Source organism: Microcaecilia unicolor, unplaced genomic scaffold, assembly GCF_901765095.1.
Source record: "Microcaecilia unicolor unplaced genomic scaffold, aMicUni1.1, whole genome shotgun sequence".
Taxonomy (NCBI): Eukaryota; Metazoa; Chordata; class Amphibia; order Gymnophiona; family Siphonopidae; genus Microcaecilia; species Microcaecilia unicolor.
The window spans coordinates 1-18,103 of record NW_021963329.1 but is presented as its reverse complement, the minus strand read 5'-3'; the positions used below and the strand labels follow the sequence as shown (position 1 = coordinate 18,103).

The 18,103-nt window shown below is 45.5% G+C and overlaps 1 protein-coding gene across 1 annotated transcript in view; it reads left to right on the top strand.

Moving 5' to 3' along the window:
• Positions 1-12,657, top strand: part of LOC115459198 (eIF-2-alpha kinase activator GCN1-like) — a gene marked incomplete at both ends in the record, with an annotated part of 110,370 nt that extends 97,713 nt beyond the window's left edge. Inside the window, 4 exon segments of the mRNA XM_030189059.1 lie at positions 3,102-3,291; positions 3,494-3,564; positions 11,876-12,041; positions 12,462-12,657. Coding sequence (XP_030044919.1) covers positions 3,102-3,291; positions 3,494-3,564; positions 11,876-12,041; positions 12,462-12,657 — 623 coding nt within the window.
• Between the last annotated feature and the right edge of the window lie 5,446 nt (positions 12,658-18,103).

The following is an 18,103-nucleotide window of genomic DNA, read 5'->3' as shown; positions in this document are numbered from 1 at the left end:
CACGAGTTTTCTCGAATCCCTGTATTGGTGGACGATTTGCTCCAATTTGACTCTGGGACGTCCCTTCCAAATTCCTCAGCCTCAAAAAGTGCTGACCACGGATGCGTCTCTCCTGGGATGGGGAGCTCATGTCGATGGGCTTCACACCCAAGGAAGGTGGTCCCTCCAAGAAAGCGATCTACAGATCAATCTTCTGGAGTTGCGAGCGATCTGGAACGCTCTGAAGGCTTTCAGAGATCGGCTGTCCCACCAAATTATCCAAATTCAGACAGACAATCAGGTTGCCATGTACTATGTCAACAAGCAGGGGGGCACCGGATCTCGCCCCCTGTGTCAGGAAGCCGTCAGCATGTGGCTCTGGGCTCGCCGTCAAGGCATGGTGCTCCAAGCCACATATCTGGCAGGCGTAAACAACAGTCTGGCCGACAGGTTGAGCAGGATTATGCAACCTCACGAGTGGTCGCTCAATTCCCGTGTGGTGCGACAGATCTTCCAGGCGTGGGGCACCCCCCTGGTGGATCTCTTCGCATCTCAAGTGAACCACAAGGTCCCTCAGTTCTGTTCCAGGCTTCAGGCCCACGGCAGACTGGCGTCGGATGCCTTCCTCCTGGATTGGGGGGAAGGTCTGCTGTATGCTTATCCTCCCATTCCTCTGGTGGGGAAGACTTTGTTGAAACTCAAGCAAGACCGAGGCACCATGATTCTGATTGCTCCCTTTTGGCCGCGTCAGATCTGGTTCCCTCTTCTTCTGGAGTTATCCTCCGAAGAACCGTGGAGATTGGAGTGTTTTCCGACCCTCATCACGCAGGACGAAGGGGCTCTTCTGCATCCCAACCTCCAGTCCCTGGCTCTCACGGCCTGGATGTTGAGGGCGTAGACTTTGCCTCTTTGGGTCTGCCAGAGGGTGTCTCCCGCATCTTGCTTGCTTCCAGGAAAGACTCCACTAAGAGAAGCTACTTCTTTCATTGGAGGAGGTTTGCCGTCTGGTGTGACAGCAAGGCCCTAGATCCTCGCTCTTGTCCTACACAGACCCTGCTTGAATACCTTCTCCACTTGTCTGAGTCTGGTCTGAAGACCAACTCCGTAAGGGTTCACCTTAGTGCAATCAGTGCATACCATTACCAAGTGGAAGGTAAGCCGATCTCAGGACAGCCTTTAGTTGTTCGCTTCATGAGAGGTTTGCTTTTGTCAAAGCCCCCTGTCAAGCCTCCTACAGTGTCATGGGATCTCAATGTCGTTCTCACCCAGCTGATGAAACCTCCTTTCGAGCCACTGAATTCCTGCCATCCGAAGTACTTGACCTGGAAGGTCATTTTCTTGGTGGCAGTTACTTCGGCTCGTAGAGTCAGTGAGCTTCAGGCCCTGGTAGCCCAGGCCCCTTACACCAAATTTCATCACAACAGAGTAGTCCTCCGCACTCACCCTAAGTTTCTGCCAAAGGTTGTGTCGGAGTTCCATCTGAACCAGTCAATTGTCTTGCCAACATTCTTTCCCCGTCCTCATTCCTGCCCTGCTGAACGTCAGCTGCACACATTGGACTGCAAGAGAGCATTGGCCTTCTATCTGGAGCGGACACAGCCCCACAGACAGTCCGCCCAATTGTTTGTTTCTTTTGATCCCAACAAGAGGGGAGTGGCTGTAGGGAAACGCACCATATCCAATTGGCTAGCAGATTGCATTTCCTTCACTTACGCCCAGGCTGGGCTGGCTCTTGAGGGTCATGTCACGGCTCATAATGTTAGAGCCATGGCTGCGTCGGTAGCCCACTTGAAGTCAGCCACCATGGAGGAAATTTGCAAAGCTGCGACGTGGTCATCTGTCCACACATTCACATCTCATTACTGCCTGCAGCAGGATACCCGACGTGACAGTCGGTTCGGGCAGTCAGTTCTTCAGAACCTGTTTGGGCTTTAGGATCCAACTCCACCCCCCGAGGGCCCTGTTTGTTCTGTTCCAGGCTACACTCTCAGTTAGTTGGTAAATTTTTTAGGTCAATCTCAGTTATGTCCTCGCCGTTGCGAGGCCCAATTGACCAATGTTGTGTTTTGAGTGAGCCTGGGGGCTAGGGATACCCCATCAGTGAGAACAAGCAGCCTGCTTGTCCTCGGAGAAAGCGAATGCTACATACCTGTAGAAGGTATTCTCCGAGGACAGCAGGCTGATTGTTCTCACAAACCCGCCCGCCTCCCCTTTGGAGTTGTGTCTTCCCTTGAAGTGTATTGTCTTGCTACATACTGGACTGGCCGGCTCGAGCCGGTTTCGGGCGGGGAGACGGCCACGCATGCGCGGTGCGCGCGGGCGCGCGAGGGCTAGCAAAGGACTTTGCTAGTGAAGTTTCCGATTGGAGGGGCTGCCGTGGACGTCACCCATCAGTGAGAACAATCAGCCTGCTGTCCTCGGAGAATACCTTCTACAGGTATGTAGCATTCGCTATATGATTTCACTTCTTTCACCTTTGGTTCAAAAATTGATCTAACAAAATTAACAGAGGTTCCAAAATTTAATTCTTTGTGGGCTGTTAACACACTTGTGAATTTTAGGCACAAAGTAAATGTAGGGAGTCTGTGAATGTAACTGCATTAAAATGCTGCTTCCTTCTCGTAAACATGCCGCATTCCAATCTAGGTTATATCAGTGCTTTTATTTGACTCATCAATTGTGGAGACGGATCTTCAGACAATTTAAAAAATATTTTTCTTTATATAGTTGAGATACTGCTTTATGTAAATATTGTTGAAGCAATGATCATGACTTTCCACAGGAGGCGGGGGGGGGGAGGGGCCTGTGAACATTTCTTCTGCAGAATCCTTCACCCTAGCTTACCCAGGCAGTGGAAGATTCTACTGTATCTTCTTCATAGCAGTGCTAGTCCTTGTTGAAGTCTTAATGGATGCCTTTAACCAAATCTCTAGCTCTTATGCCTTTGCACAAGATCTATAAATCAGACCAGTATGAATGGAAATCTGATTTCCCCTTGAAATAAAAGTGGAAGGAGGAGTCATGCATGAGTGGTAGAGAGGGTGAGGTGTTGTTATCAATCAGGGGAGAAGGACCTTGGACGAGGTTGTGCCTGTAACATGAATGCTATCTCTTTCCTGCAGGCTGTGGGAGTCTATGGCCTTGGATTTGCAACCCGAACTCTGTTCTATGCTACTTAAGGATATCACGTATCATGAGGAAGCTGTGCGTCAGGCTGCTGCTAAGGGGCTGTCCATTGCTGTGATGCAGTATAGGGATCAAGCTGCAGACATCATGAGCAAACTGATTGAGATTTACCAAGAAAAACTTTATGTAAGTTGCAGGCAAGGCTGAAAAGCAAAATAAAGGTGGTACAAGAAAGCAGTACAAGTCATATTACCTTGGAAAACTGTGAAATATCAGATGGTTGTAGAGATGTGTGCAGCATTTTAAGTTCTTTCATTTTAAACACCTGTAGCTTTGTAGGTAACATCTGTCTTCTTGACCTATAGCTTGACTAACTTGTGTTTTTCAGAGACCACCTCCAGTTTTGGATGCTCTTGGGCGTGTGATTTCTGAACCCCCGCCTGACCAGTGGGAGTCCAGGTACTTTGTGATGGTGTTCATTCCATGGTTGTTCTCTAATAAAATAGCCTATTATGGCACTTCCATTATCTTTTCCATGCATGGCTCCCCACATACGAGTGAATTTTAGACATAGTCTATTAATGTGTCCCCTTTGGTATTTATGGAGAGAGTTACTCTGCTTTTGGCAGCAAGATCCAAATTGCAGTATTTTTTTGCCTCTTATGGGGAATGCGGACTTCACTCTGGGCATGGAGAATGTGGTGTTTCATCATTGTGGAACTTTGGGTATTTCACATTTAATGCATTTGATTCAAGTTGATGGTATTTTAGGTACTTTCTCAGATTTACAGCAATGCTTGTCACTTGGGCTGCAGATTGATATGCAATTATGCTATTATCATCCCAGTTTAAATCCAGAGTGTATCTGTACACTTTGCAAGCCAGATAAGAAAATTTTTGCAGGTTCCTTAAAGAATTATTGAAATTTCAACCTCCAAAAGTCTATGCACCATTACTAGAGGCATGGGCCAAAGACATTGGTAAGCCTGTCCGTTTTACATTTCTGGATATGCTTAGGCCACTGCCTGGGGTGATCCATAGTGCTGAATTACAAGAGTGTCATTTCAGATAGTGTATAGGGCCTATTTCTCTCAAACGCAGGCTTATCATGCTGGATTTGCCAATGCCCTTCAATATCTGAAGTGTTGGACAGTTGCTAATACTTCATGGTTTATGGCAGCGCAGATAGATAAACTCTTTCTGGGTAGCACTATTAAACTATTTGCAACACCTATTGGGACATTTCTTATATGTCAGTGGAAGGAATTCTTTTTAATAAAGCTTCTCTGTATGGGGCCCAGGGACATGGAGAATTGTTTTGAGGCAAAACTTAATAATGTAGAGAAAAAAAATATATACTCAATCATTGGTTGCAAAACCAGCCTCTGACTTTCTGGTATTGGAGGAAGAAACTCCATGGGTTAATGCTATGGGAATATTAAAGATCTCATTTCCATCCTGACCGCGCATTCAAGAGAGACACACGGTAACCCTAGTTTCTCCCGCTCCTCAACGATGCGGTCTCAGTGGCGTACGGGCGGAGCGGGAGCGGGCGGTAGGCGCGCCCAGTGACCGATTCCTCCACCCCCTCCTCCTCCGGCCACCGAGGATGGGACCCTCGGAGCACCTCAGCTGAGAGCGACCTCAGCTGTTGCTATTTGCTGCCGCCGCCGCCATCAAGCGCTTGTCGGCGTCTCCGTCCTTCCTCCAGCACCGCCACTCCCGCAGCAGGCAGGGCCGGCTTCAAGTGCGGCTACGACGGAAAGATCGTGGGGCTCTACGACATGGACAAGACTCTGGGCAGGGGCCACTTCACCGTGGTGAAGCTCGCGCAGCACGTCTTCACGGGCGAGAAAGTGGCCGTGAAAGTCATCGACAAGACCAAGCTGGACTCGTTGGCCATGGGGCATCTGTTCCAGGAGGTGCGCTGCATGAAGCTGGTGCAGCAACCCAACATAGTGCGCCTCTACGAGGTGATCGACATGCAGACCAAGCTGTACCTCATCCTGGAGCTGGGCGACAGCGGCGACATGTTCGACTACATCATGAAGCATGAGGAAGGGCTGAGCGAGGAGCTGGCCAAGAGGTACTTCGCGCAGGTCATGCACGCCATCTCCTATTGCCACAAGCTGCATGTCATGCACCGCGACTTGAAACTCAAGAACGTGGTCTTCTTCGAGAAGCAGGGGCTCGTCAAGCTCACCGACTTTGGCTTCAGCAACAAATTTCAGCCTGGCAAGAAGCTCACCACCAGCTGCGGCTCTCTGGCCTATTCGGCTCCCGAAATCCTCCTGGGGGACTAGTATGATGCACCGGCTGTGGGTAGGTAACCTGTCCGTACGGAGACGTTTTAGGGGAATGGTAGATGTATGTGTGTTCTGATTCATCAGCAACTTTTATTTTCGTTTTCATTCATTATAAAATTTGTAAGAATAGCCTGGCTTTCTTCCTTTGCGTGATGACACCTTGGATTGTGCTGTTGTTGCAGGATGTACTGGCTCATTTACCTGTGGCTGGTTTACTAAACCGAAAGTAATTTGACATTCAAGTAGGAAATGGCTGTCTGGTGATAGTCAAGTGTAGGCTTTACCAATGAGGATGCTATTTGGATGGAATTGTAACTGAATGCCTTACTCGGAGAGACATTTTCTTAGAGACGTGGATTTTTAAAATTTTGTTTGTGTATAAGCCCAGATTCCCACTTCAGGCACAGGCAGCTCCATGTGACTCTGGGCAAGTCACTTAACCCTCCATTGCCCCAGGTACAAATAAGTACCTGTATACAATATGTAAGCCGCATTGAGCCTGCCATGAGTGAGAAAGCACGGGCTACAAATGTAACCAAAATAAAATAAAAATACAAAACACTTTTTGGAATCCATATTTGCAATCATGCAGCCAAGTATTAAACAGGTTTCAGGATACAGCTGACTTAGCAAATTAGTGCTTTTTGGGCACTTGGAATGGGGGAAGGTATTAGAGGAGGTGGGGTTTGGAAGGTTAAGTTAAGAAGGTTTGAGGTTATAAGAGCCAAGACCTCAGACCATTGCTTGTGATGTTATAACCGGTTTGGGGTGTTGTCTTAGGAAGAGGGTAGTGTTAAAAATATACATATATTCGGAAAGTATAATAATTTATATAATCCAAAAATTGCTTTGAATTGTTGTTCTTTATTGTTCTGTATTGTATTCCTTTATTTTGCAAGTGAATGATCCCGACCCCGAAGAAATGTGAGGATTCAATGTCCTCTTTGGCACCAAGGAGCATCAATGACCAGCATCAGGCAAAGACCAAGAAGCATTGGCATCAATCCCCCTCGACATATAGTGTTGGGTGTTCTGGAGTACATAGGGAACCCTCGGTCACCAAGAAGCATTGATGCCAGGAGGACTGCTCCCCCACCATACAAGAGGTGTGGATGCGCAGGTCTCCATGCAGCCAGGACCCTTTACCCGTTTCGACCCCGGCAGTCATCATCCTGTCTCTCACCCAACACCCTGCCCTTTCCAGATGGTCTCTCTCGATGAGCACATCTGGGTCATGCTCCATAAGCACTTGGCAAGGCTTTTATAACAGCGTCTGGGGTGCTTTCGCCTGCCATGGCTCTTGCTGCTGGGGTGCTGTGTTGCAGCCTTCAGTGAGCTCTCTGATGCCAGTGCCACATGCAGCTCAGGTGTTGACAGACCCCCATGTGGGTAACCCCTCAACATCAGTGGAGGAAGCTTCGCTGGAGTTGAGGGAGGAGCCGACACCTCAGTGCCCATCTCGAGGACATGGTTCCTCCCAATCGAGACAGGCTCAGTCTCGGTCCTCCCATGAATCGTTCTTTTGCCAACACTGATGAGCACTTATGGGAGTCTGATGAGGATCCACGGTACTTCTTGGAGTAGGAGTCCTATGGTATCCCATCTGATCCCTCCTATCCCAAGGAAAGAAGATCATCTCCACCTGAGAGCCTTTTCTTTTCATCTTTTGTCAGGGAAATGGTGGCTGCCATTCCAATTCATTTAGAGATGGAGGAAGAGCCCAGGGCTGAGATGTTTGAGGTCCTGGACTACGATTTCCCTCCTAGAGAGGCTGTGACAGTCCTGCTTCACAAGATCCTATGGGACATTCAGGTGAAGAACTGGAAGTCAGAGGGTCCTTGTCCTGCCCAAGAAGATAAACACGATGTAATAGATCCAGAGCTCACCAGGGTTTGATGGGCCCAGTTGCCTCATCACTTCTTGGTGATGGAATCCACGCTCAAAAGAGCCAGGAGTTCTAGGGACTATGTTTCTGCGCCCCCTGGCAGAGAAGCTGGAATCCTGTATTCTTTTGGGCAGAAGATGTATCAGTCCTCTATGCTCATCTCCTGTATTCAGTCTTACCAGCTCTATACGAGCCTATACTTGCAGAACTTGGTGCACAGTCTATCTGATTTGGCAGATTCTGTCCCACAGGAGCAGGCTGAATCTCTTTGCCAGTTGGTCTAGCAACAGAAGGCATGTAGAAAGTTTTTGGTTGCGGCTTCTATGACACCTTTCATGTGGAGTCCAGAATCTGTGCCCAAAATATAGCGATGCGCAGACTCTCATGGCTGCATGTCTGACTTGGACTCTGAAGTCCAGCAGAGCTTGATGGATGCCACGGGCTGTGGAGATAACCTTTTTGGAGCTAAGGTGGAGGAGTTCACTGACCTTATCAAGAAACACACTAACACCACTGACGTTCTCTCCCGCCAGTTGTCTTCTGCACTTTCCTCCTCATCGAGAAGGTTTTTGGCTAAGTCGAAGAGGGGTTCCTACTACTTTCAGAGACGTAGGTGTGCTTGTTCTTACCAACAGCGTGTGCCCAAGGCCCAGCCAGCTCCCCAGTCAAAACTGGGGACAAGCTTTTGATTGGCTCCAGCCGAGTATAGCTGCAGTAAAAGTGACCATCCTGGACAATCTGTTGGTTGAGGGGAGGTTGAATATTTTCCATGAAAGGTGGCCCCTTGTAACCTTTGACCGGTGGGTTCTTCAAATAGTCTGTTTCAGTTACGGACTTCATTGGCATCAAAGACCACCAAATTGCCCACCAAAAGTGACTCACTTCAATTCTCAGCATAAGCAGGTACTTGCAGAGGAACTCTCCGCCCTTCTAAAGTCTCATTCGGTCGAGCCCGTTCCACCAGGGGAAGAAGGGAAGAGATTCTATTCCAGGTACTTCTTATGCCAAAGAAAACAGGGGGATGCATTCCATCCTAGATCTAAGGGCCCTGAACAAATTCCTGGTCAAAGAATAGTTTAGAATGGTTTCCCTGGGCACCCTTCTCCCCATGATTCAGGAAAACAAATGGCTATGCTATCTGGACTTAAAGGATGCTTACAGTCACATCGCGAAACTTCCAGGTTACAGGAAGTATCTTTGATTTTGTCTTCCAGTACCGCATATTGCCTTTTGGTCTCTCGTCTGCAGTGTGTTGTGGTAGTTGCAGCATCACTACGCAGACTGGGAGTCCATATGTTCCCCTATCTGGACAATTGACTGGTGAAGAGCACATGGAAGGACTGTGCTCAGGAGTCTATGCAGAGAACTATTTGGGTGTCAGAGCTACTAGGGTTTGTTTTAAACTACCCCAAGTTCCATCTCTGTCCTGTTCAGCAATTGGAGTTCATTAGAGTGCTGCTAGATGCGCAGCAAGTGCGGGCTTTTCTTCTTGTGCTGACTGTGGACACTCTTATTGCTCTTGCCACTCAGGTCCAAGCCAGCTAGCAGGTCATAGCTCAGAAGATGTTGAGGTTGTTTGGTGACATTGCCTCCATTGTCCATGTTACTCCCATGACACATCTTCACATGGGAACTTCCAGTGGACCCTAGCTTCCAAGTGATGTCAAGCCTCATGGAACTTAGCTGATGTCATCCGAGTGACACCCGAGTTCGTTCAGTCTCAGATTTGGTGGACAATTTGGTCCAATTTGGCTATGGACTTTCATTCCAAATTACTCAGCTCAAGAAGGTGCTGATGACGGATGCATCTCACTTGGGCTGAGGAGCTTACTTAGATGGGCTTCACACCCAAGGTGCTTGGTCAGCCCAGGAGACAGATCTCCACATCAATCTTCTGGAGCACTGGGTAATCTGGAACACTCTAAAGGCTTTAAGAGATCAGCTGTTCAACCAAATTGTGCTAATTCAAATAGTCAATCAGGTTGCAAAGTACTACACCAACAATCAGGGGGGCACCAGATCATGCACACTGTTTCAGGAGGTCGTCCAGATGTGGCACTGGGCAGTACAGCATGGGATGCTACTCAAGGCAACTTACCTGATTGGCAAATCCAACAGCCTGACTGACAGACTGAGCATGATCATGTAACCGCACGAGAGGTCCCTCAGCATGGGCGTTGTTCGTGAGGTCTTCCAAGTGTAAGGCTCCCCCTTGGTGGGATCTTTTTGCCACTCAGTTCAATCACAAAGTCTCTTAGTACTGTTTCAGGCTCCAGGCCCATGACATACTAGCGTCAGATGCCTTCCTCCTTCATTGGGGGACTGGTCTTCTGTATGCGTATCCTCCCATCCCTCTTGTGGAGAAGACTTTGCTGAAAGTCATGCAAACTTTTCCCTCCCTGTCTCAAACAATTTGAAAATTCTGGGTGTTACCATTGACCGAAATCTTACACTTGAAAACCACATGAAGAATATAACTAAGAAAATGTTCCATTCCATGTGGAAACTCAAAAGAGTAAAACCTTAATTCCCAAGGGCCATCTTCCGGAACCTGGTACAGTCAATGGTATTAAGTCATCTAGACTATTGCAATACACTTTATGCTGGCTGTAAAGAACAGACCATCAAAAAAACTTCAAACAGCCCAGAATACCGCAGCTAGACTCATATTCGGGAAAACAAAATATGAAAGTGCAAAACCCTTGAGAAAGAAACTACACTGGCTTCCACTTAAAGAACGCACCACATTCAAGATCTGCAGAATTGTTCATAAAATCATCTAAGGAGATGCCCCAACCTACATGCTAGACCTAGTGAACCTACCACCCAGAAACGCAAAAAAAATCTTCCCGCACCTTTTTCAACCTACACTTCCCCAGTTGTAAAGGATTAAAATACAAACTATCTCACGCGACCAGCTTTTCTTATATGGGCACACAGCTGTGGAATGCACTTCCAACTCACCTGAGAACGATCAATGAATTAATTAACTTCCGCAAATCTCTGAAGACGTACCTCTTTGATAAAGCCTATCACGAGAACCCATAGATAACCATAACACAACACCTTTCCAACTTTAAGCAGAATGTATCTACAACTACTTGATCAAATCCTTTTGTCTTCCGTGACTTCTTTGTAACACCAAATGTATACTTCTTTGTAACACCAAATGTATACTTCTTTGTAACACCAAATGTATACTTCTTTGGAACGCCAAATGTATACTTCTTTGTAACGCCAAATGTATACTTCTTTGTAACATCAAATGTATACTTCATCCTGTATGGCGAAGCCACATTGAGCCTGCAAATAGGTGGGAAAATGTGGGATACAAGTGAAATAAATAAACCGTGGAACCATGACCCTGAACTATCCATACTGGCCCAGGCAGATCTGGCTCCCTCTTCTGAAGTTGTTCTCCAAAGAGCTTTGGAGATTGGAGTGTTTTCCAGCCCTCATCACAAAGAACGAGGGATCTCTTCTATATCCCAACCTCCAGTCTCTGGCCCTTACAGCTTGGATGTTGAGAGCTTAGAATTTGCTTCCTTGCGTCTTCCTGAGGGTGTCTCCAAGGTCTTACTGGCTTACAGGAAAGATTCCACTACGAGGTGCTCATCTTTCAAATGGAGGAGGTTTGCCGTGTGGTGCGAGGGCTAGGCCCTAGATCCCTTTTCTTGTCCTACACAGACATCCTGTTTGAATACCTTCTACTGTGTTTGGTCTCAAGACCAATTCTGTAAGGGCTCACCTTAGCGAGATTAGTGCTTTGTCATCGTGTAGAGCAGTGGTTCCCAAGCCTGGTCCTGGAGGCACCCCAGCCAGTCAGATTTTCAGGATACCCACAATGAATATTCATGAGAGAGATTTTCTTGCACTGTCTCCATTACATGGACATAGACCATTTTTTCCCGTTTGAAAATCACTGTTGGACGTCCTACTTTTGTACTCTCCCTAGTCCCGTGCAGAACATACCCACAACTTACTCTCTTGCTGTTCGGTTGAACTGCAGTGTGAAACGTCCAGATTCTGACTTTCCAAAATTAGGATTTGGATATTTTTAGCAAACAGATGTTTTTTTAGGCATTTTGAGGTGTCCATCTGCTTTGAAAATGAGCACCTTATTCTCTTTGGCTTTTCCGAGTCTTAGTTTTGTGGAGGGGGAGGGGTTGGTATGACAATCTAGTAGTCTTTCCTTTACTTCTTTGTTGCTTTTCTTTTCCATCCTGTCTGAGTATATGGAGTTCCTTCACTATTTTGTTGTAGCTATGTATGTAAACTGTTTTGATGCCTACACATTGCAGTGGGCAAGTAAGCAGTGAGTCGGCCTTTGACTGGACAGAGCAATGGTGGATATATGGAACACCATTCAATTTGTGGTGCTAAAAGCAAAAAACAGAATTCTAGAAAGTATGAGAATGTAATCTTAACTAAGGATTCTTGAGTAAGGTAAGCAGAGTTTAGGCTGCAGTATTTTGTCGGGAAAAGAGAATAGACTGTTTGGTCTCTGTTTCTGTGGAAACTTGTGTAGAACATCTCATATTACCTGATTTTGTCCTTTTGATTTTTGCTTCCTTTCTAGGTGCGGCATAGCCCTAGCACTAAACAAACTGGCACCATATTTGGATGGATTTCAAGTTAAGCCTCTGTTCCAGTTCTTTGTTCCTGATGCCCTTAATGACCGTCACCCTGAGGTCAGGAAGTGCATGTTGGATGCTGCTCTTTCTGCTCTCGACACCCATGGCAAGGTAGGCAGCCGGGTGTGCTCTTCAAGGACAGCACTAAATGAAGCCAACAATGCTAACCCTATATGGCAAGACATTTGAGGAAAGACTGTAAAAGATTCAATATTAATAATGCAGTGTATGTACTTCTGTTTCTTGAGTTTGTGCTCTGTTCAGGGCAGTTCACCATAAATAGTCCTCCTTTACATTAAGAACATTTTGCTAGTAAGTTAACTTTATTGGGTGCTACACATTTTGCTTAAATGGTGATGGGCTGACCTAGGAGATTTGTTTAATATCTTTATATTAAGCACATTCCATTATAAAATTAGATGTTACTTTTGTATTCCACTTAGTTTAATTAGACAATAAGTATACGAATGAATAAATAAATTTAGATTTACACCAATATACTATGACATGACACATTTTCTTCTTTTTCAGGACAGTGTTAATTCTCTCTTGCCAGTGTTTGAAGAGTTTTTGAAAAATGCGCCCACTGATGCCAGTTATGATGCAGTGAGGCAGAGTGTGGTCATCCTAATGGGCTCATTGGCAAAACATTTGGACAAGAATGATCCCAAAGTGAAACCAATTGTAGCCAAACTGATAACTGCACTGTCCAACACCATCTCAGCAGGTATCTCCTTACATACACTCCTGGGGACTGTTTAACGGGTCAGTGCAAAGATACTGCTTAGGAATGCTACAGACTGCATACTGTTTTGTCTCTCCTCTGGTGTTATGAAAGCAAAGAGATTGTGAAGTACTTTGTTTAATTACACAGGACGAGGGCTTATGGTTGTTCATATAGGTGTTCATGTTGCGCTTTCTGCAATGCATTCTTCAGGTTCAGGAGTCTGTTGCTAGCTGTCTGCCACCCCTTGTACCAGCTATCAAGGAAGATGCAGCAGGAATGATACAAAGCTAATGGAACTGCTGTTAGAATCTGATAATATGCTGAACGCAAAGGTGCAGCCTATGGTTTAGCTGGCCTGGTGAAAGGTCTGGGAATCTTATCTTTGAAGCAGCCAAGATATGATGACAAACTCTCACTGATCCATTCAGGATAAGAAGAATTTCCGACGGCGAGAGGGTAAGGGAATTCTTGCTTAATTTTCTTTTCTTTGTTCCCCTATGATTGCAAAAGCTGAACTAAACCATACTTTTCTCAAACAAAACATAGAAAATGACAGCAGATAAAGACCATAGGACTATCCAGTCCTGCCCATCCATACCATCTACTATCTTTTTCTCTCCCTAAGAGATCCTATACTTTATTGAATTTGGATAGAGTCTGTCTCCACCACCTGCATTGGGAGGCTGTTCCACGCCACCAACATTCTTTCTGTAAAGAAATATTTCCTTGTATTACTCCTTAATCTGTCCCCTTTCACCTTCATTCTATGCCGCCTCATTCAAGAGCATTTATGCCACAGAGATATTTAATGTGTCTACGTATCTCCCCCTCTCCTACTCCCACCTTTCTTCCAAAGTATACATAATGTCTGTCTCCATATGCTTTATGATGAAGACCACTGACCATTTTAGTAGCTGCCCTCCGGACCAACTTATTTATATCTTTTTTTTTTTTTTTTTTTTTTTTTAAGGTGCAGTCTCCAGAATTGTGCAAATATATTCTAAACTATTAAAAGGCCCGGTTTCTCAGAGAAATGAAATGGGCGCTAGCAAGGTTTCCTCGGAGCGTGTATGTTTGAGAGAGAGTGTGTGTGAGAGAGAGTGAATGTGCGAGAGTGTGTGGGTGACAGAGAGAGAGTGGACTCTGGGTGCGAGTGTGTGTAGAGAGAGAGTGTCCTCTGGTCTGAGGACCGACTCCCCCTCTCAGGTCTGAGGACCGCCTCCTCACCCTCTGTAGAAGAAGGTGAATTTGAGCTGGCTTACGTATTGTTTTGTTGGGGAGTCTGTGAATTGCATGAGCAATCAGTGCCTGCCATTGTGGTGTGGGAAGTTTGTCTGGAGGAGGTACCGTTGTTCCACATAATTGTATGTGTTTCTGTTGTTTGGGCGGGGTTGGGGGGTCAGAGGGTGTGTGGGTGATTGAGGTACATAGGTGTGTGTGTGTGTGAGTGAGAAGATGCTGTCTGTGCATGGCACAGTTTGTGTTTCTCTGTGTGTGAGTAGATAGATGCTTTTGGGCGGGCGGGCGGGAGGGAGTGTGGTGGAGCTGGGTAACTTGTGTGCTTTGGCTGTGGGGTCTGGCATTGGAACTCAGGCTGTCCTCCTTTATAGCAAGGTTTTTTTTTTTGTTCTTTTAAAAAGAAGGGGGCAGGGGGAGGAAGAAGACACCATCATCTGCTATACTTGCTTGACACCCATCTATATAAAGAATTCTCACCTCCAACGTTGTGAAGCTCGTACTTCACGTGCGCACTGTTGTTATTGTTGATGAGCGTCATCGCGTTGGCGAAATGTTGGGGCTCGTTTGTAGAGATTCCTTCGGAGCTATGTGCATGGGGGGAGGTGATTGGGTGATGCGCCGAGGAGGGGGGCACTGACAGCTGATTTGTAGGCAGGGGGAAGAGTAGGGAAACACGCGCTGCGTGTTTCGCTACTGCTCCCCCTGCGTGGCTCGTGGTTTTCTGTCGTTTTGCTTTCATTGGATCTTGTTTGCGACTTGTGCCTTCCCTACCCCTTTTCCTCCCCCTGCGTGGCTCGTGGTTTTCTCTGGTTTTTGTGCCTTGTGCCTTCCCCGCCCTGCCGTCGACATCATCGCGTTTTGACGCGAGGGTGGAGGTACAGTGCAGCCCATTGGGTGAGTGTCAGTGCTCCGCCCTCGACATCATAACGTTGTGACGCGAGGGCGGGGCACACACTCATGGGGGAACAGCGATCTACACCAGCACGGAAGTTGGTGCAGCTTCCGGCTTCATTAGAACATTGGGGTTGTGAATTATGTCTGGATGGGGTGTGGCTGAGGGCAGGTCTATGAGTGAGAGTGAGTGGTGCTGACAGCCTAGAACAGTACAGGGCTTCAGTGTTTCCCTGCCACACAGTGAGGTGAGAATTATTTATATAGATGAGGTTTCAGCAGAGACCTATACTGGGACATCACCTTCTTTTTCCTGCTGGCCATTCCTCTCCCTATGCACCCAAGAATCCTTCTGACTTTTGCCATCACCTTTTCTACCTCTTTGGTCACCTTAAGATCATCAGATACGATAACTTCAAAGTCCCTGCTCTTCTTTTGTACACAGAAGTACTTCACCCCCTATTCTGCAATGCTCCCTTGGGTTTTTGTAGCACAAATGTATGACCCTTTATTTGTAGCATTAAATCTTAGTGACCAAATTCTAGACCATTTTTCAAGCTTCACTAGATCCCTCCTTTTGTTGTTCACCTTAGAGGGGTGTCTATTCTGTTGTATGTTTTCATATCATCTGCAAAGAGACAAACTTTGAGACAAATACTTAGAAAAATATTAAAAGCAGCTGGACTGCAAAGTGCAGGATGCCTTGCCCACCAAATATTCCCTATTTCCTTTGCTGATATCGTAGAATAAAAATGAAAGTTCAGAAACTGTAAGTTATAATAACACATCAAATTTTCTATTTTTGTGAAACTTATTCTCAAGTATCTTACTCCCTTTGACTAAGGCAGTAGTAAAAATTCAAACAGTTCAATCATCTTGACCTAATCATATAAGATATTATCATGACCTCCCACCATTTGGCCCAAAGATGTCAAGTCTACAGTTTCACTAGTAACCATTGCACAACTCTGATGAGAAAATGGCATCCATTTTAGCCACCACTCTCAAAATCTCAAAGTTGGTTACATGTCTCTGTTAAGGTGATGAGCTTCCAGGCCAAGGAGTCCAGAAGGACCATTGGATATAGGGAGACTTTTTGGAGAAGTTATAACATTATGTACACTTTCCAAAGTCAATTGGGATGTAATACTGGAGATACCTTGCAGAGGGAACTGTGTGTACACTTTCCAAAGTCAAGTGGTGGTAATACTGGAGATATCCATTGACAGAATTGCAAGGGAACTGTGTGGTGTAACTCTATCATCAGCTAAATTTCCATTGTTCTTCATGTTGCCAAAACATAGTGGGGATCATTTTCAAACAGAAAAACATAAAGTGACATTTGGAAATTGAGATTTTTGAAACTCAGGTTTGAGACTTTTTTCTCTGCAGTGCGTTCAAACAACAAGGGGGCATGTTGGGGACAAGATTTGGGCATTCCCAGAACTTGATGCTTTTCTGCCATAATGGAACAAAGCAAAAATGTCCAGGACTAAATGTGAGGACATTTGGTCTAGACCTGTTTCAGTCACACCTAAGTAAAAAAAAAAAAAAAAAAGGTGCCCTAAATGATAAAGTGGCCACTGGAAGGATTATTCCCCCAGTGGTCACTGACCCCCTCCCACCCCCAAGGGGATGTGAAGGAAACAGTACATACCAGCCTGTATGATAGCTTCAGATGTTATAGCCAGTCCTGTTAGAGCAGCAGCAGGTCCCTGCGGGAGGGGGGTCCTGAGCCCAAGGTTGGGGGGGCATATTTTGGCCCACTGCCCCCAACCCCGCCACTTTCGACCCCTGCCGCCGCAAGGTACCTTTGCTGGCGGGGGTCCCCAACCCCCGCCAGCCAAAGTCTTCTCAGCACGGTCTCCGACACGTCAATGATCTGTGGTATGAGTCCTGATGTCCTGCACATTCCTTTAAATGAAACTAAAAAAAGATATAGCAGGATTAGAAAAGGTCAGAGAAAAGTGACCAAAATGATAAGGGGATGGAACTCCTCTGTATGAGGAAAAGCTAAGAGGTTAGGGCCCTTTAGCTGGAAACAGATGGATGAGGGGAAACATGATTGAGGTCTACAAAATCTTGAGTGGAGTAGAACAAGTAGAAGTGAATTGATTTTTTTATTCATTCCAGAAGTACAAAGACTAGGGGACACTCAAAGTCACATGGAAATACTTTTAAAACAAATAGGAGGAAATATTTTTTCACTCGATGAATAGTTAAGCTTTGGAACTGTTTGCCGGAGTATGTGGTAACAGCAGTTAGCGTATCTGGGTTTAAAAAAGGTTTGGCCAAGTTCCTGGATGAAAAGTCCATAGTCTGCTATTGAGTCAGACATGGGGAAGCTATTGCTTGCCCTGAGATTGGTAGCATGGAATGCTGCCACTATTTGGGTTTCAGCCAGGTACTTGTGACCTGTCTTGGGCCACTGTTGGAAATGGGATACTGGGCTAGATGGACCTTTGGTGTGACACAGTATGGCTATTTTTATGTATGTTCTTATGAAGACACATACACATGTTTTCATCCATTTCTATCTATGTATTGGCATCTAGAAAATAAAAAAAAATGTGTAAAAAAATAAAAAGTAAAACTACTCAAAACGTAACCTTCCTAGCTCATGGGATTGTCATAGGTCCTATATTAACCCAAATTACAATTAAACTCAATGTATGTATTTCAATCCTGCTAACCAGTGTGACCATATTAAAATGATCCAAGACGCCACTGAAACAAATAAAATACAGAAAACAAAACACCATTTTACTAGAAATACAATTTTACAAATATAAAGGGAACAATATAACTCGTAGATCTACATATCATGAACGCACTAAAACGTCATAGATGGGTTGACAACACTCCTACCTGCAGATGGAGACTGAGAACTGCTGAGTTTCAAGTAAGCTTATAAGTGTTCTTTGCAATCCCTGAAAGCCAGTCTGTTCTCAATCTCATCAGATGGTAGCAGTGGTAAGCCTGTGTGGGCCCTAGGGGAATGACCTTAGGCTTGTTGGATTTTTTTTTTTTTTTTCTTTGGGTCTAGATACTGGTAATGCAATTTATTAACAAAAAAAAAAGAGAGAAAAGAAAGCCTTCTCAGTGTTCACTGTTTCTTCATTTTTACTAGAACTACAGTTTTGCCAACTATCAAGGAACAATACAACTTGTAAATATACATATTATGAAACACTAAAACACCATTTCTTCACCATGCTTCGAAGGATCTGATAATAGTATAACAATATTACTCAACTCTCCTACATAAAGAGTTCAAACAAAAAAAAATACCATTCAGAAGAAAATGCTATCTCAC